This window comes from Azolla caroliniana, unplaced genomic scaffold, assembly GCF_043228905.1.
Source record: "Azolla caroliniana isolate FFs.n. ecotype wild unplaced genomic scaffold, voAzoCaro1.0.p SCAF_8, whole genome shotgun sequence".
In the NCBI taxonomy this organism is placed as follows: Eukaryota; Viridiplantae; Streptophyta; class Polypodiopsida; order Salviniales; family Salviniaceae; genus Azolla; species Azolla caroliniana.
In genome coordinates, this window is record NW_028230443.1 from 2,571,626 (window position 1) to 2,594,769 (window position 23,144).

At 39.3% G+C, this 23,144-nt stretch overlaps 1 protein-coding gene across 1 annotated transcript; it reads left to right on the top strand.

Moving 5' to 3' along the window:
- Positions 1-19,803: 19,803 nt before the first annotated feature.
- Positions 19,804-23,144, top strand: LOC147860757 (uncharacterized). Its single transcript, XM_087323226.1, has 5 exons — positions 19,804-19,940; positions 20,164-20,302; positions 20,970-21,103; positions 21,769-22,007; positions 22,196-23,144. The coding sequence occupies exons 1-5, from the start codon at positions 19,804-19,806 to the stop codon at positions 23,101-23,103; spliced, it is 1,557 nt and encodes a 518-aa protein (XP_087179352.1). The 3' UTR covers positions 23,104-23,144.

Genomic DNA, 23,144 nt, shown 5'->3' on the forward strand with positions numbered 1-23,144 from the left:
GGGATTTGGTCGACAAGAAGGTAGTGAGAAGTCGGGACGTAGTCTTTCTTGAAGATAAGACGATTGAAGACTGGAAGCAACAGAAGCGGATACGACTCCCCAGTCAACCCCGACTATCGTCGATCTAAGGTTAAGTGAACCAACAACGTCGGCTGTTCGGAGACGGCCAATCGACACAGCCGAATCCGAGTCGGTTGACTCAGAGAGACCGACCGACTGTGAGTCATAGTCGGTAGAGTTGCTAAGGTCAATTGAAGAGTATGAGTTGGAGTCGTCCAATCTGGAGATGCCGATTGACGTGCAGGAACCCGAAACACATTCGCGTTCACAAGTGGAAGGATTGTGCATTCCATTTGTAGAATCTTCTTGAAACTATTCAAATATACCCTCTCAACAAAAATTGGATACACTAGTATCACATGTTCCACAACTTGATTAGAATTTGCAAATATAAAAATACATGATAGGTCTACGAGTGGAGATCATTAGAAATCATGCAAGTTTGGACGTGTTGATAAGTTAATGTAGGCATAATAAAGTTCAACAATGGCTCAATATGTCACTAATGTGCGGCATGGGAAACACTAAGTTAAAGACTTATATTAATTTGGTAAGTTTTTTTTTTTCAAAGTAAAGCTACTTTCCCATTAGTTAGGAAGGGAATTTGGTAAGTTTTACAAAAATATGAGGTGTACTTGTATCCATACTAATAAAATGAGTTATAATTTATACTTTGACCCATACGTGCATGTATATAATAGTGGACAATGTAGGATAGTGCACCTTAGGATAATGTGATTGGAATAACTAACTTATTAAAGTATTCAATACTTGTATTTAAAGTTGATCTAATCTATTCCTCAGTTTGTTCGTATGAGATCAAACCATATGTATATAATTATGGACAATGTAAGACAGTGAACTTTAGGATAATGTGGTGGAAATAACAAACCTATTAAGGCTTTCATACTTGTATTTAAAATTGATCTACTCTATTGCTTAGGTGATTCACACAGGATCAAACTCCGAACGATAACACTAGTGGAACTACAAGCGTATAAAAACATGCGGATAACGCTACTGGAACCATTATCAACACACTACACAATCTAAGCAGCAATGGAATAGAAACATAATAGTTTTAACAATAGAAGACAAAGATCCATAATAACAACATGGACAGTCATGGCAACAATTCTACGACCATGTTATGTTAAGGTAAACTTGGACCAAAATCAGCCTCAATTTAAACTAATTCATGTTTCTCTAGAAATTTGGTAGTCAACTATGCACGCGGTGAAACCAATGTCATAAGTCTACTAACGAAGTATATAAAAATAGAATTGAAACATATAGAAGATTATAAAGAATAGAATCCACCAAGTAAAACCCAAAATTTGTATTAATAATGTGAAATCCAAACATATCGTCAATGTCATTCTCTTCATAGAGTCTATTACATAGCAATCAATTCATCAATGTCATTTTCTTCATCATCCTGTGTAGAAGTCTCTTCGGCTATACGTGCATTGGCTTCCCCTGTTAGCTGAGCCAACGAAATATCTTCTATAAGCTCATCAGCAAGCTCTATTAGCTCCCCCGGTTCCCCGGCTAATGGAGGAATAGGCTCTCGTGAAGCATGTTGAAACCTTTTTGTATCAGCGAGGTTCTTTGCACCAACCTCCTCGTCTCGGTTTGGGCACTCCCACAAAGCCTTAATCCTCATGTTTATAAATATAACTTGCTCCTCGTCCTTCTCCAATGCAACTGTGTTTCTAAAGAGCTTCAATGCACATGCAGACGTCGTTCCTGTGAAGAAAGTAAGAAGAAGAATTAGTTCTCAAACAAAAAAGATTCGGTATTGGTTATCTCAAGATCGTTACCCTAGTTCGAGGAATACCTGTGCCAGAAAAGAGATCTAATATCCAGTCTCCTTCGATAGAAAACATCTCGATCAAGCGCATCATAAGTCGTTGAGGTTTTTGGTATGGGTTGACAAGTCCCCGTTCTATCGTGGTGACATGTCGCAATTTCCGTGTCACTGTTGGATATACCAATAGATTTGAACCTCCCACTTCATTAGAATGCTCCTTGATTCTTTGTTTCTTAATTTCATCGAAGTAGCCAACTGTGATGTATTCAATGGCATTAACGAACTGAAAGGTTGGCCCTCTATTTACATTGGTTTTTATCCTATAAAAAATAATACATTGAGTTAAGAATAGATTGAACAATCTTAAGAAATGCAATATAGTGAATGAGACCTATAAATAATCCTTACCATGTAAGGTTCTCGATGCCATGGCAACGAGAACTCAAAGCTTGAGCTACCGAGTACCCTTGGTCCATACTATGAAAGACAACTATTCTCCACAAGGATGCAGTTGTTAGCTCAGCAAAATCCTTGACCATCTTCTCCAACTGTTTAAAACTAAACGGTTCATCGTTGTATGATGACCCAACCATTCAAAATCCGTAAGGAATATCTGCAATCATTAGCGTATATTCCTTCTTTGGAACCTTTTGGATCATGTCAACGACATCGCCGCAAACCACATTGTAGTAATGATCTCTCGTAATATCTTTTTTGTGGCTAAATTTTTTAAAGGAGCCATCTTCCTCCATTTCGTATGCCTTGACTAAGCGACGATCCTTTTCTTTTCTGGCTCTCTCAAGATGTGCAAGGAAGGATGTCGGGAAATCGTTTATATCCTTAACTTCTCCTTGTTTCTTGCCACGACATGGTTTCTAATAGAAGCAATAGGACATCAAGTTTTATTATACAAGCTCTACATATGATGAAAGCGTAATGAAAAACCACCAATACTAACCCAATCCTTGAATGCAATAAAATACTCCGATAACGCCTTATATGAAGACGTTAGAGGATAATCCTCGGTCACTTGTTCCCAAGTTATACATCCAAGTTGTTTCATCAAAACTTCTTGGATCTTCATGTACACCTTATGATTGTGAAATTAGAAAATGAGATTAGAACTTTGAATTGCACCATATAGACTTCAATATCAGTATTTGAAAGACTTACTTATTGAACTTAGTGACCATTTTTTCAAGGCTTCAATCTTTGGCCACAACCCTTGACAAAACAGACACAAGAAGCTGCTCATCCTTAATACCTTGCATCACTCTCCACAGAGACAACTTCATGTCGTCAACCGCTTCTTCAATTGTCAAGTCAATTTTCTTGGCCGCTTGTGATTGAGGGTCAACCTTACATTTTTTTTGTCGTTGACCCTTGACCTCCTTATTCTCCCACATTGAGAAGATTTGATCTTGTAGGTTCCATACTTCTCCATCTCTAAAGGCCAGTTGAAACCAAGACTCATACTTTCGAAGACCATCGGACTTAACATTATCATCTACCACAATGCCAACTTCATGCAAGCATTGACGTCGTAGGCCTGGATGTGGCTTCACACCAAACTTTTGTTTGACGTCCAAATACTCATGATGGAAGAACCTTATACGCTCAATCAACGACATTTTTTGCCTATAGTCATTATCATTATTGTGGTCCCATGCCAACAGCTTCGCCTCTTCAGTTGTGAGACCCATGTAAATTTTGCACTCGGCATACTTGAAGAAGAAAGTTGTTGGATGTTCTCTCACAAGTTGCCGACGTGCCTCCGCTGAATGCGATCCACCAATGACAAAGTAATTATATTGATCATGCTTTCTTATATCAAAATCTTCAATGGTTTCACATTCTTCAGGATCCACCAGAACAGTAAAAGGCACCACATTGGCATGAGGATTAATTGTCATTTTTATCTTGAGATTTTGAACATGCATGCGGTGTGGCTCTCTAATCTCCAGTGGTCTTCGTCCTGTTTTTTCATCAATAGGGGGCCGATGGATGTGTCTTATAGGAAAATTAAACACTTGTCCTTTCCTTACCAATTTACGTTGCATTAACTCTCTCCGTATCTTATTCTGCTCGGATGACAACACACCCGATGCCAGCTTAGCTCCTGGCATCCCCTTAGTGTCCTCATCTTCATTTTCACTTGATGAGTCGGAGTCCGACATTTTGGTGGTCTTCTTTTTTGGTGGTCTTGATTGTACTTTAGATGCCCTTTTTGTGGCCTTCACTAGGGAGGGCAATGGCTCCCTTAGAGTTACATGGCCTTGTATATAAGGCCTCAAAGTAACAATAAGGTTTTGTGAGCTTTCAAGATCTTTTTTGAAAGCTTCTGGCCCACAAGATTCCTTTGCTAGAAGATCTTCAGAAAGGAACACTTTACGTACGCCCTTAGAGCACTCTATCATTACAAGTATGTTGGCTGAATCTGCATCTTCGTAGTCAAATTGTAGAATATGGTCATACATAAATGGGGTTTCATTTTCAAGCTGCCCCTCGCCCTTCTTCTTGGCTGTATACAATACGACTTTTTTCTTGGTGTCGACGTATTGCATACACCATTCCTTGTTCATTAGATCACGGTCAAGAAGGTCTTCACCTCCAGTAGTTGTTACTAGTTTCTTTTGGCTAACCTCAATGTGTGATTGAGATTTTGTCTCCTCGTTGAAGAGAAGCTTTTTTCCTCTCTTCATGGTCTTGGGAGCTATTAGGGTCTGTGTTTCAATTGGAGAACCCTGTATGCGGAGCTTTATCTTCTTCACAGGTTGGTCCGACAAGTTCTCAAACGACCTATTTAAGAAAGGACATAAGTTAGGTAGTCACGTAGATTAAGATTGTATATTAAAAGTCAAATAATTAGATGAAGAAATAAACTAGCAGGCGATTTGCGGTAAACTATAAAAACCAATCATGCATTGATTGTACATGGTAGTCCTATATTCAGAAATCTATTCTAGTAAGGGCTATTCAACTTAGAAAATATATATCTTAATAAGTATACAAGGATATATATTGTCTTGAAGGGCACATATGGCTTATATTGATTCCATATCCATATTGTAGAGAATTTGCATATGATAGACTTGAATTTGGTATCCTAAAGGTAATTTGTGGGTTATTTTGTACTAATTTAAGCTATACTAGGTCATAAAACCTTTATAATTAAGGCCCCTATTTTTTACAAAATAAGGCAAATCACCCTAAAAAAAGACTGATTTTGACAGAAAAGTTTGATATCTTTTCACACAATACTAAGTTGTTGCCCCAAAGACACAATATTCCTCTTTCAAGTTCTTGTTTTATACAGGGACTCGATACGTCGTATCGAGTTCATGTATAAAACACAAACATAATCCAGGAGCTTGATACGTTGTATCGAGTTCCTTTGTAAAAGAGGTACATAACACAGGAACTCGATACGTTGTATCGAGTTCCTGTATAAAACACACATATTATACAGGAACTCGATACGGTGTATCGAGTTCCTGTATAAAACACAAATATTATACATGAACTCGATACGGCGTATCGAGTTCCTGTTTAAAACGCAAACATAATACAGGAACTCGATACGACGTATTTTAAAACACAAACAAAATAGAGGAACTTGATACGACGTATCGAGTTCCTGTTTAAAACAAAAACTTTAAAGAGGAACTCGATACGTCGTATCGAGTTCCTGTATAAAACCTAAACATCACACAAGAACTCGATACGTCGTATCGAGTTCATGTATATTGTTTGTGTTTTATACAGGAACTCGTTACGGCGTATCGAGTTCTTGATGCTAAAACATATTTACAAAAATGTCCACAGTGTTAGAGGCTTACCTGGAGTCCTTGCACTCGATTTTCTTTGAAGACATGGTTGATATTTGTTGATTTTTAGGCGGAGATCTCGCTATCGTGCTTCGTGCTCTGTGTGCTCTTGTGTTTCGTGTGAGTGAAATATGATGAGGTCTTCCTATTTATAGGGATTGACCATAGTGGTTAAAGTAACCACAATCAGCTTAACCAGGGTTGGCAAGCATGAGGTTACTTAGTTAGTAACCACAGTCACATTAACCTAAGTAACTTGTGATTGCATTAATGATTACAAAGTCAAACTAACATATTGATGAATATTTTATAGTCAAAATAACTTACAATGACTTTGAAGGTCATGAAGGAAACAATGATAGAGGTTCATGAATGAACCAATGATTGATTACTCAAAGCAACATTTTTATGACTCTTAATTGCTTTGTATTGAAGATGTGGGCATGAATGAACCAATGATTGAAAAGTCTTATATTTAAAATGGTGGGCATTAATGAACCAATGACTGAGAAGTTTTATATTAAATATGGGCGCCATTAATTAACCAATGATTTTAACTTTAATCCAACATATATATGGCTTGGTAATGATTGTAATTATATTATACTTGATTAACCTTCATATAGACTAGTTTATGTAATTATTAATATGTTAAATACAATAACTATATTAAAAATAATATTTTTTACGCATTGTATTAATATAATATTAAATAATATAGACATTGTATTGAGGGAGCTTCTGTTTAGAGAGGAGTTTATGTTTAGAGAGGAGTATATGTTTAGAGAGGAGCTTATTAGTTTTTTGCCTTAGCCTAAGCACATAACTTAAAGAGCTCTGTCTAGACCTTAAGCCATGAGTGAAGATTCACCGTTCTCGATTGAAGAATATTGTTTGTCGATAGACTCACCATTTTCTATTGAAGAATATTGTCTGTCGACAGACTCACCATATTCTATCGAAGAGTATTGTCTGAGCTCATCTTCACCTACAACGAATGTGAATAATGACACATGTGAAGAGTTCTCTATTGAAGAATACGACATTAATAAAGATACGGAGAATGAAGGTAGTGCCAATGAAACATCGAATATCATGGGCGATGGTCACAACAAAGAATTGGATAGTAACAAGGTTACACCAACTTCTATGCAGGAAGAGAAATCTGTAAGCCCTATGCATATTAGAAGAATCCCACGAAGAATTCGTCTATCTAGATTTAACTTGGTGACATCAGATAAACAGATTGGATTTGATGTCAAAAAAATATGATGTGCTCGTGGTTGTATGTCTATGATTGGAAAATCAAAGTTGCGAGAATTAAGGCGATACTATTTTTCGATGACTAGTGATGAGCAAGACACTTACCTCGGGTCACATATGCAACTAGTGTCTGACAAATGTACGGGGATCAAAGTATCATCCGAGTATTATATCTTCCATGCGCAACAGATCTGTAAAGTTGCATTCAAAATTGCATTATGTGTTAGTAACATGCAGCTACATAGAGTACAACAACGTCTACTTAGCGGGGATCAGATGCTCAATTGTAAAGAGGTTCCAAGTATGAAAAGTGCAATTGGAAGACATGGTATTGGTTGGATGAAAACTTACTTTCAGTTAAATTGTGAAGTAATTCCCACTACATGTAGGATGCACCTTTTTGATAATTACACACGTCGGGAAGTTTATGATGTCTATCGATCTGATATGGTGGGCTCACATAATAAGTCTGTCACATATAGCCAATTCACAAGATTATGGAGAGCTCGGTTTTCAAATGTTATCATTCCACATAAAGTACACATGGGGTATTGCTCCATTTGTGCAAATCTTTGGTTTAGGGTCAACCTTTGGTTGCTAGTTATTACTTTGTATGCCGAGTACAATTGTCCATGGAGCTAAGCAAATGCCAATTGAGAAGAAAGGACAGTTGCAGAGTGACTTGGTATCGGAACAAAAATGGTTATGGCTCCAAGCCTTAGAAGAAAAAAGAAAGCATGTTGAGGCCGCCAAGAAATATGCCGCACAACAAGACACGTCATGGTGGGATGTATTTTATAGTGATCAGAAAGGAATTATAGACAATTGTGTATTTGGTGATAATTGGAATATGGAAACGCCATTCACATGGTCGCTGCAACACGATCGTGTAAATAGTACTCTGGAGCAACTAGCAAATGCGATTAATGATAGTTTGGTCCATCCACAACAAAGAGACATTTATGTGGGACCAAGGATGACCAAAGCAGCCGAAGCTAGATGGCAAGGCAATTTGCAAGAGCTCACGGCGAGGATGTTGATTGCAACGCCGACTGATGAGAATTCACATGGCCACCAATTTTGGGTTGGTAAAATTCTAGAAGTGTTAATGCATGAAATAGAAAACGTTATCAAGTCTATAAACGTTCATTGGTACAACACTAGAAGTGCAAATGATTTTACAGGTAAGTATACATTGGAGATGATTGAATGCCCAACAAGAAGGGGAGGTAGGAAGAGGAAGCGAAACATTCGTAACACCTCTACCCTTGATATCTCTTATGTGGATATCATCGTGTACGACTTCACACTTACAAAAGCCGGACGATTAAGGAAGTCAACAATAGATATAATAAAAGAAAAATTACCAGGTCTACAAGGTGGCTCAAGTCAAAGGCAAACGAGATCTGCTACATATAATCTAGAGTCAAACCATTTGGTTTATGACGAAGATAATGCACTAATTGGTACATCCGAGGATGACGAGGAGGAATCGTCATTGTATATTAGTTATAGTAGTGATTCTCCGTAAAGGAATGATCATGAATGTATTTTTGGCTATTAAGTGTAAATACATTCCGCTTGTAACAAATCGAGTAATATTAAAGCATGTGTTTTGAATTCTTATGATTTCTAAAAAATGCACTGATTGGTACATCCGAGGATGACGAGGAGGAATCGTCATTGTATATTAGTTATAGTAGTGATTCTCCGTAAAGGAATGATCATGAATGTATTTTTGGCTATTAAGTGTAAATACATTCCGCTTGTAACAAATCGAGTAATATTAAAGCATGTGTTTTGAATTCTTATGATTTCTAAAAAATCGTTTCTTATAAAATAACATTGGTTGTAAAGTTTGTGATATAAATTGAGAATGTAACTTTTTGAAATTCCTCTTTTTTTAGTTACTTCTAAATCACGAAAATAGTGGATTTTTAACCTTTTTCATAGTATGTTTGAACATGTATGATACTAGTATCAATGTGTTTTGTAAAATCATTGGAAAAGCCCTAAAATCAACCAAAATTTTCCTTATCCTTCCACTTGTGAACGCGAACGTGTTCCGAGCGAAGAGAAGAGTTGGCAAAGACATTCGAAAGAGAGGCAACAACGAGTGGAAGGAGATACCCACTCAGAGAAAGGAAAGCACTGACAACATATGGCAGTCAATACATCCTCTTGACTGATGAAGGTGAACCAGAGTGCTATTGTCATAACTAGACTCGAACCCATAACCTTTTGTTACACGGGTCGAGACTTTACCATTAGGTTATGAATTGTAATTTGAAGGATATTATTTTCATTTAGGTTTTATTGGGAAATTGATGTATATTCCAGATTTCTCTGGAACATTCTAGAAACTTCAGGAGTATTCCTGAAGACACTATAAAAGGAGGCGCAAGGCATTAGTTCGAACCAAATCGGTTCAACGCCAGTCTTAAGCCTTCTAACCACTGTTGTATATCTTCCTTCATATAATACATATATCTTTCGCATCATCATTCTCTCTCTCTCTCTCTCTCTCTCTCTCTCACTCACTCATTCCTTCTCTCAAAGTTCGACACCTCTCATAGTACTAATCCTTCTCTGTCTTAGTACTATTCCCCGACAATAGTACTAATCCTTCTTTTAGTACTAATTCCTTCTCTGCCTTAATAGAGTTCCTGACAGTTTGAACCGATTTCTCGGTGCCTGTCTGGTCTTTTCTCTCCCTCTTCCTTCTGTCTCCCTCCTTTCCTATTAATCTCTTATTTCCCTTTTCCTTCATCCCATGGCCACCGTTAGCGCTGAAGAGTATCAATCCGTTTTCTCGGAATTTCAATGCTTGAAAGAGAAGTTTCATGCTTTGGAACAAGAAAATCAACGCTTGTTGGGGGATCTTCAGCAAATTTCCTTAGAAAAGCAGCAAACGCAACAACAGCATGGGGAACTTGCGTTACGCGTGCAACAACTCGAAGCAACCATCGTAGCAATGCAACAACAAGGGCACGGAGCACAAGGGATTCATAAAGAACCCAAGATTGGCCTTCCCACGAAGTTCGATGGAACGCGATCGCAGTTTAGAGGGTTTCTTAACCAGGTACGGTTAGTTATTCAAATGCATCCGTCCCGATATCCCACCGATGCATCACGAGTGGGTTTAGTAGGCACGTTGTTAAATGGCTCAGCATTAGCATGGTTCACTCCGCTACTAGAAAAGGAATCTCCAGTACTAAATAATTTTGAAGAATTCATAAGTGAGTTTAAAGCATGTTTTGGAGATACTGACAGCATAAGGACTGCAATCAACAAAATCCGGCGATTACGCCAAGGTGACCGTCCAGCCTCCGCATATGCTGCAGATTTCCGCCTACTCGCCGCCGATATCCCCTGGGATGATCAAGCATTGATGGAGCAGTTCCGCTATGGTCTACGCAACGATGTCAAGGATTTACTCTTGACTTTCCCTGAAGAGCCAAAATCATTAACAAAAGCAATCAGTCGAGCGGTCAGATGTGACAACCGCCTCTTCGAGCGACGTTCGGAACGACAATTTCAGATGCCGAGGGCAAGATCCGAGCCTACCTATGCCTCAGTGGTAGCGAAACCTTTTCAAAGGGAGTCACATAATGCGCCTCCAGTAAGTACTCCAACTCCAATGGAAATTGACACTACACGTCGTCGTGGGCCGCTATCGGAGGAGGAAAAGCAACGACGCCGAACAAACCGATTATGCCTTTATTGCGGTGGACCAGGGCATATCGCGATAAACTGTCCCCATAGACCAAGAAGGCAGGTAAACCAAGTCGTTGTTAGTTCTGACTATACTAAACCCGAGTCTATTTCAGTAGGAATCTCTGATAGTCCTCATAGTCATAATAGTCCTAATAGTACTAATAGTCCGAATCTCGCAAACAAATTTGATGTCCTTAGCCAATTAGAAGAAGAGTTAAACGACTAAGTCCAGCCAAAATAGGAGCCGTTTGGTTGGACAGCCCTAGATCTGTGCAGCCCATTAGTGGTTCCATTCCCTCTAAGCAAGTTAGTGATGTGTTCGTAGCCCAAGTAGCAGTTAGTACTAAAAGTACCCCTCCAGTACATACCTTAGCCCTTCTAGATTCCGGAGCTAATTCTTGCTTCATGGATAGGAATTTTGCCCGAGCTCATCAGATATCTCTCAGAAAGCTCCCATGTCCAGCCTCAGTAGTAGTCATTGATGGTCGTCCCATTGCTTCTGGTAATATCATAGAAGAGTCGGAACCCGTTAATATTGTCCTAGATAACTTAACATGTGTAGTATCATTTAATATTATTAGTATTCCAGAACATCCCATAGTTTTAGGATTACCATGGTTCGAGTTACATAACCCAGACATAGATTGGAGGACAAGGGAAATCCGGTTGCGACAAACCCAAGGATCTACCCAGAAGGTTGCAACCATTTCGCTACGTCAGTTGCGTGAGGAAGGGCGCAAGGAGGAAATGTTTCTCTTCGCAATATCAGTACAACCCTCCAGCACCACCAAAGAGGAGTCCACCGTTCAACTTCCCGAGAAGTATCATCAGTATGCTGATGTGTTCGATAAAGTACAAGCCAACACACTTCCTCATCATCGGCCGTACGATTGCGCCATCGACTTACAACCGGGAAAAGAGCCGCCATGGGGGCCGATCTACAATTTGTCACCAACCGAGCTAGAAGTCCTTCGAGCCTATATAGAGGAGAATTTGGAGAACGGTTTCATTCGGCATTCGAAATCTCCAGCCGGCGCACCCATTTTCTTCGTCAAGAAAAAAGATGGCTCGCTTCGACTCGTTGTAGATTACCGTGGCTTGAATAAGGTCACAGTAAGAAATAGGTATGCTCTTCCCCTTATCTCAAGTCTTTTAGAACGGATCAACGGTGCCAGGTTCTTCACGAAGATCGACTTACGAGGAGCCTATAACCTCGTACGGATCCGACCAGGAGATGAATGGAAGACCGCGTTTCGCACCAGATATGGGCACTTCGAGTATACGGTCATGCCGTTCGGACTCACTAATGCGCCGGCAGTCTTCCAGCACATGGCGAATGATATATTTCGAGATCTCTTGGATGATTTTTTGATCATCTATTTGGATGATCTACTGGTTTATTCAAAGACCCAAGAAGAACATGATTCTCATGTACTATTAGTACTAAAACGACTTCGAGAACATGGTCTGTATGCAAAGTTAGAGAAATGTAGTTTCGGGTGCAACCAAGTGGAGTTTCTCGGCTATGTCATCTCCTCAGAAGGCATATCTATGGACCCAGCCAAGGTCAAAACGGTGATAGAATGGCACACTCCGCGTTCGGTGCGGGATGTGCAATGCTTCCTAGGCTTTGCAAATTTTTACCGGAAGTTCATACAAAATTACTCAAAAATTGTGCTGCCTCTCACACAGCTCACCAGGAAGGGACAATCATTCATTTGGTCTAAAGAGACGGACATGGCTTTCGAGAGTCTTAAGAAGGCGTTTACATCAGCTCCAATTTTAGGTCATGTGGATCCGGAAAAACCATTCATTATCGAAGCTGACGCATCGGATTTCGCATTGGGGAGCATTCTGTCACAACAAGGTAACGACGAGAAGCTACATCCTGTGGCTTTCCACTCCCGTAAGTTTGACGCCGCCGAAATCAACTACGAAATTCATGATAAAGAGCTATTAGCAATAGTTGATTCTTTTATGCAATGGAGGCATTTCCTGGAGGGATCTCCTCATCAGGTCACTGTATTCAGTGACCACAAGAACCTTGCCTACTTTCAAGATGCTCGTGTATTGAATCGACGTCAAGCTCGGTGGGCCCACTTCCTCACACGCTTCGACTTCAAAATTACATATCGTCCGGGGAAGCACCAAGGGAAGGCAGATGCATTATCACGGCGTTCGTATCTAACACCACGTCCCGGTGAGCCAGCTTTCGATAACCAGAAGCAAGTAATCTTGGGTCCAGCACGACTGCAAGCAGCACAGGTCTTTGACATGCCCGTGGATTCCGACATTACCAATACTATACGTGAGAACTTGAAGACTGACGCTTTCGCCCAAGCTATACTAGCACAAATTGACCCCTCTCGAGCGTCATGTTCACAATCACAATCACCAGGTACGGATTATCGGCAATTCAAATACTGTGATGGATTACTCTTCTTTAAAGAACTTTTGTATGTTCCTAATGGTTCTTGCCGCCTTCGAGTAGTACAAAACTGCCATGACACATATACAGCAGGACATTTTGGTAGTACTAAAACATTAGATTTAGTACAACGATCATTCTGGTGGCCCCGTATGCGACAATTTGTCGAAGATTTTGTTCGGACTTGCGATACATGCTGTAGAGCGAAAATGCCAAGACATCATCCATATGGTTTATTAGAACCATTACCAATTCCAAGCAAGCCATGGCAATCCATTGCTCTTGACTTCATTACAGATCTTCCAGTCTCTAAGGGATTCAGTGCGATTCTCACAGTGGTGGATCGATATACGAAGATGGCTCATTTCTTACCATGTACTAAAGAAATATCTAGTGAAGACACCGCCGAAATTGTCATGCGGGAAGTATGTCGGCATCATGGACTCCCTGATAATATCATCAACGATCGTGGACCCCAGTTTGTGTCAAAATTCTGGAAGCACCTTTTTAAAATGCTGAAGGTCACTTGTAACCTCTCCTCCGGCTACCACCCACAAACCGACGGTCAAGCCGAACGAACAAATCAAACACTGGAGCAGTATCTGCGGTGCTTTCTCAACTATCATCAGAATGACTGGGCAGATATTCTTCAGTTCGCCGAATTTGCCTATAATAACGCTATCCACGCATCGACTAAAGTCACGCCATTCTACGCTTATACAGGATATCATCCCCGGTGGTGTGTCCTTGAAACCCCAGAAGTGTCCACAAATCCTTGCGCGGAGGATCGTTTGGAGCGGTTACACAAGATACAAGCGGATTTATCTACTCAACTCCAGCAAGCTCAACAATCACACAAGGACTACGCAGATCGTCATCGACTTCCATCCAGTTTTAACATTGGAGATCGGGTGTGGCTGCTACGACGACACATCAAGACTACTCGCCCATGTGAGAAGTTGGATTATCGGCGATTAGGTCCTTTCCGTATTATCGGGAAGATTAATGATGTCGCTTTTCGTCTCGAGCTACCTCCGCAACTTCGGATACATCCGGTGTTTCATAGTTCTCTCCTCGAACCCTATCACGAGAGCACTATCCCAGGACGTACTATACAACCACCACCTCCTATCGAGCTCGAAGATGGACCTGAGTATGAGGTCGCTGCCATCCTCGATTCCAAGATTGTTCGCAACAAGCTCTACTATCTAGTCGATTGGCTAGGATATAGTCCCAGCGAGCGTACTTGGGAACCGATCGAGAATGTGACCAATGCTCGTGCTCTTCTAGAAGACTTCCATCGACGATATCCCGAGAAACCGGGTCCTCAATCCAAAACGACTCGTGGAACTCGTCGTTTTAAAGGGGGGATAGTGTCATAACTAGACTCGAACCCATAACCTTTTGTTACACGGGTCGAGACTTTACCATTAGGTTATGAATTGTAATTTGAAGGATATTATTTTCATTTAGGTTTTATTGGGAAATTGATGTATATTCCAGATTTCTCTGGAACATTCTAGAAACTTCAGGAGTATTCCTGAAGACACTATAAAAGGAGGCGCAAGGCATTAGTTCGAACCAAATCGGTTCAACGCCAGTCTTAAGCCTTCTAACCACTGTTGTATATCTTCCTTCATATAATACATATATCTTTCGCATCATCATTCTCTCTCTCTCTCTCTCTCTCTCTCTCTCTCTCTCTCTCACTCACTCATTCCTTCTCTCAAAGTTCGACACCTCTCATAGTACTAATCCTTCTCTGTCTTAGTACTATTCCCCGACAATAGTACTAATCCTTCTTTTAGTACTAATTCCTTCTCTGCCTTAATAGAGTTCCTGACAGCTATGAAGAAGCCATTGCCGACGAGCACAGAGAGAAATGGCTAAGCACGATGCAAGACGAGTTGGAATCCTTGCATGAGAATTACACCTACGACTTGGTAGAGCTGCCGAAAGGTAAGAGAGCACTCAGGAATAAATGGGTCTACAAGGTGAAGATTAGAGAAGCCGATAGTGAGCCTAGGTATAAAGCCTGCATAGTGGTGAAGGGTTTTCAACAGAAAAAGGGCGTCGACTTCGACGAAATATTCACACCAGTCGTGAAGATGACATCCATTTGAACTGTTCTGAGTATAGCAGCTAGTATGGACTTGGAGATTGAACAGTTGGATGTCAAAACCACATTCTTACACGGGGAGCTAGAAGAAGAAATCTTCATGCAGCAACCGGAAGGCTTTGAGGAAAAAGGGAAAGAGAACCTGGTGTGTCGACTGAAGAAAAGCTTGTACGGTCTGAAACAAGCTCCACGCCAATGCTACAAGAAGTTCGAGTCCTTTATGATGGAACACCGGTTCCAGAAAACACAGGCCGATCACTGTGTGTTCGTCAAAAGGTACGAAGAAGGAGACTTCTTGATTCTCTTGTTATATGTTGATGACATGTTGATAGTCTATCAAGACACAAAGAAGATCAGAAGCTTGAAGAAAGCACTAAGAAGGTCGTTTGCCATGAAAGACCTTGGACCGGCTAAACAAATCTTAGGAATGCACATAGTTTGAGACAGAACTCAAAAGGTGTTATGGTTGTCACAACAAAAGTATGTGACGAAGATCCTAGAAAGGTTCAACATGTCGGACGCAAAGCCGGTCGGCTCGGTGTTGCCGACAAATTGCAGGTTGAATGTGAAGCGGTGCCCGAAAGGGGAGAAGGAGAAGGACGAGATGAGGAAGGTACCATATGCCTCGGTCGTTGGCAGTCTAATGTATGATATGGTTTGTACAAGACCAGACATAACATTTGTTGTGGGAGCAGTAACCCGATATATGAGTAATCCAGGAAGAGAACATTGGGTAGCGGTGAAGTGGATACTCATGTACTTAAAAGGCACCTCAAGGGTGTGTCTAGGGTATGGTGTCAGAAAATCTGTGCTGGAAAGTTTTACCGGCTCGGACATGTCGGGAGATGTAGACTCAAGTTGATCCACGTCAGGGTATGTGATGACCTTTGGAGGGGGAGCAGTGTCGTGGCAATCACGACTACAGAAGTCTGTAGCCTTGTCGACTCCAGAGGTAGAGTATATGGCAATGGTAGAGGCCGGCAAAGAGCTGATCTGGATGAGAAATTTTCTCAATGAGCTAGGGATGAAGCAGAGGGAGTTCTTGCTTCACTATGATAGCCATAGTGCCATACATCTTGCCAAGAAGGTTGCATATCACTCCTGAACCAACCACATATAGAGAAGGTATCACTGGTTGCGGGAGAAGGTCGAAGAAGGAGAGTTCACACTTGTGAAGATCCACATGGATAACAATGGATCCGACATGCTCACGAAAAACCTACCTATGGATAGACTTAAAGTCTGTCAACAGAAGACAGGATTGACTGACTCCCTCGCACATGAGTGAAGGGGGAGTTTGTTGGGAATATGTCCCTCTAGTGGGAGGAACCGACTATTCGGAAGTAGCCGACAACCGATAGCCGATAGTCGAAGAGTCGACACAGAGAGTCGATTGTTTGAACAAATGATTATTATTATTATTATTATTATTATAGTAATCATAATAATCAATTATATGTAACAGTGGCTACAATTGTAAATAGCCCATATGATGTATCAATAGATATACATCTAGGGCAAACAGACATGAATAGAGAGAGTTGTGCATAAGAGAGAGAAAAGGAGAGAGAAAACAACGCCATAACTGTGTGCATAACAACAGACGCTAAGAACCCTGTGTGGTTGATACACTCATAATCAAAGTGTTGTAATCTCTGTCCTTGACATCCACTGTATAGTGAAGTTTTTCCTCTCCCATGGTTTTCTCCCGTTTTAGGGTTTCCACGTAAATATCTGTGTATTGTGTCATTGTGTGGCCGCGTTATGTATTTTCAGTATCGTTTGATCTTGTGGTTTTACGAATCGATTCTCAACAGATAGTACATTACATTTCCTCTAGCCCAAACCTAGAGAGGTTGTATTCAGTTTGTAATATTTGTTATTCTATCCACCCGATTGGGTGAAGGTTGTAACCAAGGTCATTGCCTTGAGGTAGATACATTCGTCTAGTGAGGTTGTATTCTGTTGTACTAAAAAAATATAGTGAAGTTGTTTGGAACCTACGGTTCCCGTGGTTTTTCCTTATTTTGGGTTTTCCACGTTAAAATTTTGGTGTACTCTCATTTTCGGTTTCTGGTTTCATTTAGTGTTAATTGTGCTTGAAGTTTAAATCATCCCAATTCAGTCCCATATTCCCAACAAAAACACCACTCATAGACTTCTCTCAATGGCTTGTTTTCATACTAGCAGTAGCAAGGCTTTTGGGTAGTTACATTTAGTTTGAGTGATTCTATTTGGTCTTCTTGTGGAGATCAAATCATCCGAATCTTGATTATTCTTTTTCTTGTATCAATTTGTTGTGGACAAATCCTCTCATCAAATATCAAATCTTGTTATTGAGCATTGTGATTGAGCACTTCTAATAATGTTTATAAATTTCTTGTCAATTTATTCTTACATGTTGGGCATTTCTGTATTTGGTCTTCTTGTAGAGATAAAATCATCCGAATCTTGATTATTATTTTTCTTGTATCAATTTGTTGTGGACAAATCCTCTTATCGAATATCAAATATCAAATCTTGTAGTTGAGCATTGTGATTGAGCACTTGTAATAATGTTTATAAATTTTTTGTCAATTTATTCTTGCATGTTGGGCATTTCTGTATTTGGTCTACTTGTAGAGATCAAATAATCCGAATCTTGATTATTATTTTTCTTGTATCAATTTGTTGTGGACAAATCCTCTTATCGAATATCAAATATCAAATCTTGTAGCTGAGCATTGTGACTGGGCACTTCTAATAATGTTTATAAATTTTTTTGTCAAATTGTTCTTGCATGCTACCTTTTGTATCCTACCTACATCCAAAACAAATTCCTTCTAAACCTTGCCTCCGTCTATATTCTAGGTTGCTTCCATATGACAAATCATGGGAAGAAGTGCTTTTGCATCCAATCCATGTACTTGTTTTTTCTTCTTTTGTTGTGTTTATGTGCCACTACATCAATGGATGTTTGCCTATTCTGAGCCTTTCTCAAAAAATTTTGACCTTCCAAACCTGGCATTATTCTCGATACGATCAATAAGCTGCCTCAATTGACTGTAATTGGGAATGGGCATGGAGGTATGTATGCTGCACATTGGGAATGATAGAGAGAAGCAACAGGCTGAGGCTCTCAAGGAAGCTGGTCTGACAACATACAACCACAACCTAGACACATCAATGGAATATTACCCGAAAATCATCTCAACAAGAAGCTATGGTGAAACACTACAAACTTTGAAGTTTTTTCGAGAAGCAGTTGGGGCAGAATTTTATGTGAAAATAGTTACTTGATGTTCATCTAACATCCCACATTGTTACTTGGATGTTACAAAGGTGAAGCAATGTATAATTCTTTGCAAAATATAGTTCACACACTGTTGTTAGTAATGCAAAGGGGCAATAAAAAAAAATGTAATAATGTGCTTAATCATGAATAAAAAGACTAAAATTTAAATTATTATTTTTGTCATACCCTTGTATATTCCACATATTATGATGGATTCATGTTTTTCGTGTGGAGAAATTTAATTATCCAGATGGAACAATTGAATGGTTTGCGTATGCCGAGCAACATTGTGTATGTTTGATGAGAATATGGTTGTGTATATTGACAAAACTGCAACAAAAGGATTTACAAAAGAAATAAATGCATGTTTGCATATAGAAGCAGCAGTACATAGGTAGCAGCACATATATGAGAGATTAACATGAGTTGCAAGATGACATGTTTTTTATGTATATTAATTAATGTCCACGTGGGTGTTTTTTTAAAAGACATGATGTTATGGTAGTGGCATGCAATTCATATATGGCTTGTAGATCTATGTACTCATGAATACGAAAAGTAAATTACCAAATAGTGTTTCTTTGAAACGACAATCTTGGTGTGTAGCACCGAAACCTAACTTGGAAACCTTTCAAGGAGGCAAAAAAGGAAGGGAACATATATGGCTTGCTTGGGCATCTATGTATTGAGGAATACGAAAAGTAAATGATCAATAGTGTTTCTCCGAAATGACAATCTCGGTGTCTAGTGGCGAAAACCTAACTCGGAAACCTTTCAAGCAAGCAAAAACCCAAGGGAACATGGAAAAAACATGAATGTTCATTTGATGCTAAAAACAAAAAGCACATGTGTCTAGTTGTTTTGAGTGTACCATTACAGTATGTATCTTATGAAAAGACACCATGTTCTAGTTGTTTGAGTGTCCTTTTCTCGATTTGATCATAGTTGTGCGCTCATGACCTTTTGCAAAGGATCAAGCGCTCTCAATTTATGAACGACTTTTTATTTTGGGACCCTTGAAACAAATACAAAGGTCACCAATTATGAGTTTATACACAAGTAGTATCATACAATTCTAGTAAAAAAAAACAAAAACATGTTCCATTAATAAAAAACAAAAAAATTAGAGTGCGACACAAGGATTCGAACCTACGACCTTAGCAAGCTATTTACGTACATATTCATATATCATACAATTATATGCTAAAAGTTTGGAGAATTTATAGAAATAGCCCCCCCCCCAAAACGCTTATTCGAAATACATACACTCTCACAGAGAGAAAACCAAACGGTCGTGTGGCGATGGCGATGGCGATGGCGATGGCGATGGCGGACGAGAGCTCTTCTTCTTCTTCTTCTTCTTCTTCTTCTTCTTCGTTCTTCGCTTGCTACCTCCTTCGTTCTCTGAATCCCCGCTTCCGGAGCTCCACCTACATCGGGTAAAACCTCCGTTCCCACTGTCTGCTTCTGCCATTTCTTATTCTCTTTTTCTTCCTCTCTATCGTTATCTTTGATGCCTTGACAGTTTTGTTTCATCCGATCGCATCTCATTCATATCTGTGTATTACGTCTTTATATAGCTCATGCTGTAAGTTATTTCTGTGTCAAAGGCTCCGTGTTTGTTATCGATCGATCGATCTTCTTGTCGCTTTATCTTTCCAGGTTCACTGTAAACCCTAAGCGTCGCATCAGACAACATAATGGAGAGATATCCTCGGGTGCTAGAAAAACGAAGAAGAAACGACCCTGGGAAATGATTCTTTGTGTGTATGGTTTTCCTTCAAACATACATGCTCTCCAAGTAAGCAGAAAGATCATTCCTTTCTATTTTTCCTTTAATTTTCTTTCAGCATGCTTGCGTCCTTGAAAATACCATATTTTCTTGGTTTTTGTGCATTTCTTCAACATGCAGGCATTACAAAGATCTATGTTTCTTTTAGGGTGTTACAGTGTTTTAGTTTCTAGGTCAGATATCTTTTTTGTTTCTTTTTCTTTTCAGTGTTGTCTTATTTGTGCTTTATTTCTGACATTTCTTCAACAGTCAATGTGTTTTATTTGGTTTTGCATTAGGATTTTACGACTTCAGATATTATCTCAAACTGTCCTGCCTCTATCTCACTTTCTTTATTTCTTCGTTCATCTCTTGCTTCTCTAAGTGTGATATACAGAGATTTTATGTTGTTTCAGGCTCTATGTCAACTGCATCTTTCCTTTCTATGTCCCGTTTTTTGTTCTGTACCTATTATGTCTATGTTTTCATTGACTCTCATACACGGTTGTTGTTTCATTTAGCCTTTTGTACACGTTTTAGATTTTCGGTCAACATGTCTTATTTATTTTATCCATGTAGTTTTTCTTCGTTTTTGTGTTCGCTACAGTGATCTGTATTTCTTTGTGCCAAAATGTCCTCCTTGATCTTATCCGTTTTTGGTTCTTTTTCTGTTGTTAATAGTTGTTATTATCAACAGTTTGAGTGGGCCTGGCAACATCCTTTCCAATCAGTAGCAGTTAGAGAAGCAGCCAGTGTTCTCAAACTGGCCCGAGGACCTTCAGGGAAAGTTACGCTTTTGTATACGATGCTCAATTTACCGGAATGGAAAAGGTATGATCGTTAGTAATTAGCATTATATGCTATGTGCTGTATCTCATCTCACTATCTGGTTTCCATTGAAATCTTGCATATAAATTTGCTGTCTGAATCAAATATCAAACATTTCTTACATGATAACAGAACAAAATTTAAGATTTATTCTCGTTCTCATTTTCTGGATTTCTTTGAATTATACATTTCCAGTGTTAATTCAACCATGAGTATATTTTTCTTCAAAAGATTGTTCTAACATGCGACAGTAAAACTAATGTGCTGTGTCTTATCGGAATGGAATAGGTATGATAATGAAAAGTTACAGGTGACTACACATTATATGCCAAGTATTGCATTTTCATATCCCTTTCTGGTTTTCATTGAATTTGTGTGTTGACATTTGTAGTGTGAATTTAATAATGAACGTTTTACAAGCTAAAATTGCAAGGCATGTGTTGCGTATCTATTTTTCTGCTTTTTATTCTGTATACACATTTGCTCCGCAAGAAATTGCCCTACATGCAACGTAATGAAGAACTAATATGTTGAATCCATCGTTTTTCTGGACTTCATTGAGCTCCTGCATATTCTCGGTGAACATATTCGATGTGAACACTACCACTCATGTCTTGCATCCATCTCTTTTTCTGGTTCTCATTGAATATGTAAATATATCGTTGCAGTCTGAATTTAACAGTGAATATTTTATCAACAAAGCATCTTCCATTAACGAAAGGTTGCCCTAGTCTTCCTTCTCAAATGCATGTGAAAGTTGGAACATTGGATGAGCTTCCATTCCATCATATCGATTTCCAGGCATCTGATGAACATGAAAATGGAAGTGATTGTGACTCTCAGGATGATGATGACAGTGCCAAAGAGAATGGTTATCAGTGTTTGAAAAGTGCAATTTCAGCTAACGGTATTAAATCTTCACCTAAGTGCATTGAATTTATTTGTATATCTCAGTGTTTAATATTTCTTATTTTAAAACATCTTACAGTTTCTGGGAGTATTTTGTATTTCAATTTCCCAAATGTAGAAATATGCGAACTGTGAATTACACTAACCTTTTGTCTTTTTGTCATGATGATGACGGCTACAATCCAGGGCATTGTCAGTATGGAACTGTGAAACATGGGAGGCTTGATGAATATTCCTGTATGCCATCGAATGTGTTGGCAGAAATTTCCAATACTATTGCTCATTTCAGCTGTGATGATCCCTCTGAAAAGCCAAAGAGGCGAGGCTCTTCAAAACAAAGCAAACCTGACAGCAAAGATGTAATGTGTGTACCGAAATCAAGTCAATTTTGTAGAAATGGTGTTATGAATGGAAAAAGTGGTCAGCTAAGGACAAGGGACAGCAGTAAGTCAATGGAATTTAGCTGTAGTTTGTCCAGAATCCCATCACAAGAAGTGTACGAGAGCAATTCTCTACTACAGAATGGAATTCAATCACATTTAACAGGGCTACATTTCTCATCTATGAAAGGTTTTGAAGAACCTTTACCAGATAAGTCTCTAGATTTGCTGCAAAAAGATAATCAACAGCATTCCACCGAGGTACTTCATGTATCTAGAGAAGATCATGCAATGTCGTTATCATATAACACCTACGATATATCTTGTACGACAAATAATGTTGTGTTGGACATAACACAATTGTCTCCTCTCTGGTCTCCATCTCCTGCACCAGCCCATGATAGTAATAATAGAGGTATGAGAGGCGTTGATATTTTAAGTGAAGAAGATAGTATGAGGAAGGTAAGATGTTCATTGAGCTTTTCTCCCTCCTGGAGATCAAGATCCGTACATTTAGGAGATGTGTTTTCAAGTCACTCCTTCGATGAAGCTATACCTGAAGATGGTAAATGCAGCACTAGCTTGTTTCATAGCATCTGTTCAGATTCCCCACTACGGCATGAAAAACAGACCTCTGTTTCAATACAAGAGTTCCTTCCTGGTAGGAAACAACCTATAGTGATTGATCTTACCGATTCACCTATTTCAAAATAATGTTGACAATGACCTAAATGAGGACAACCTCTAATTTGTTT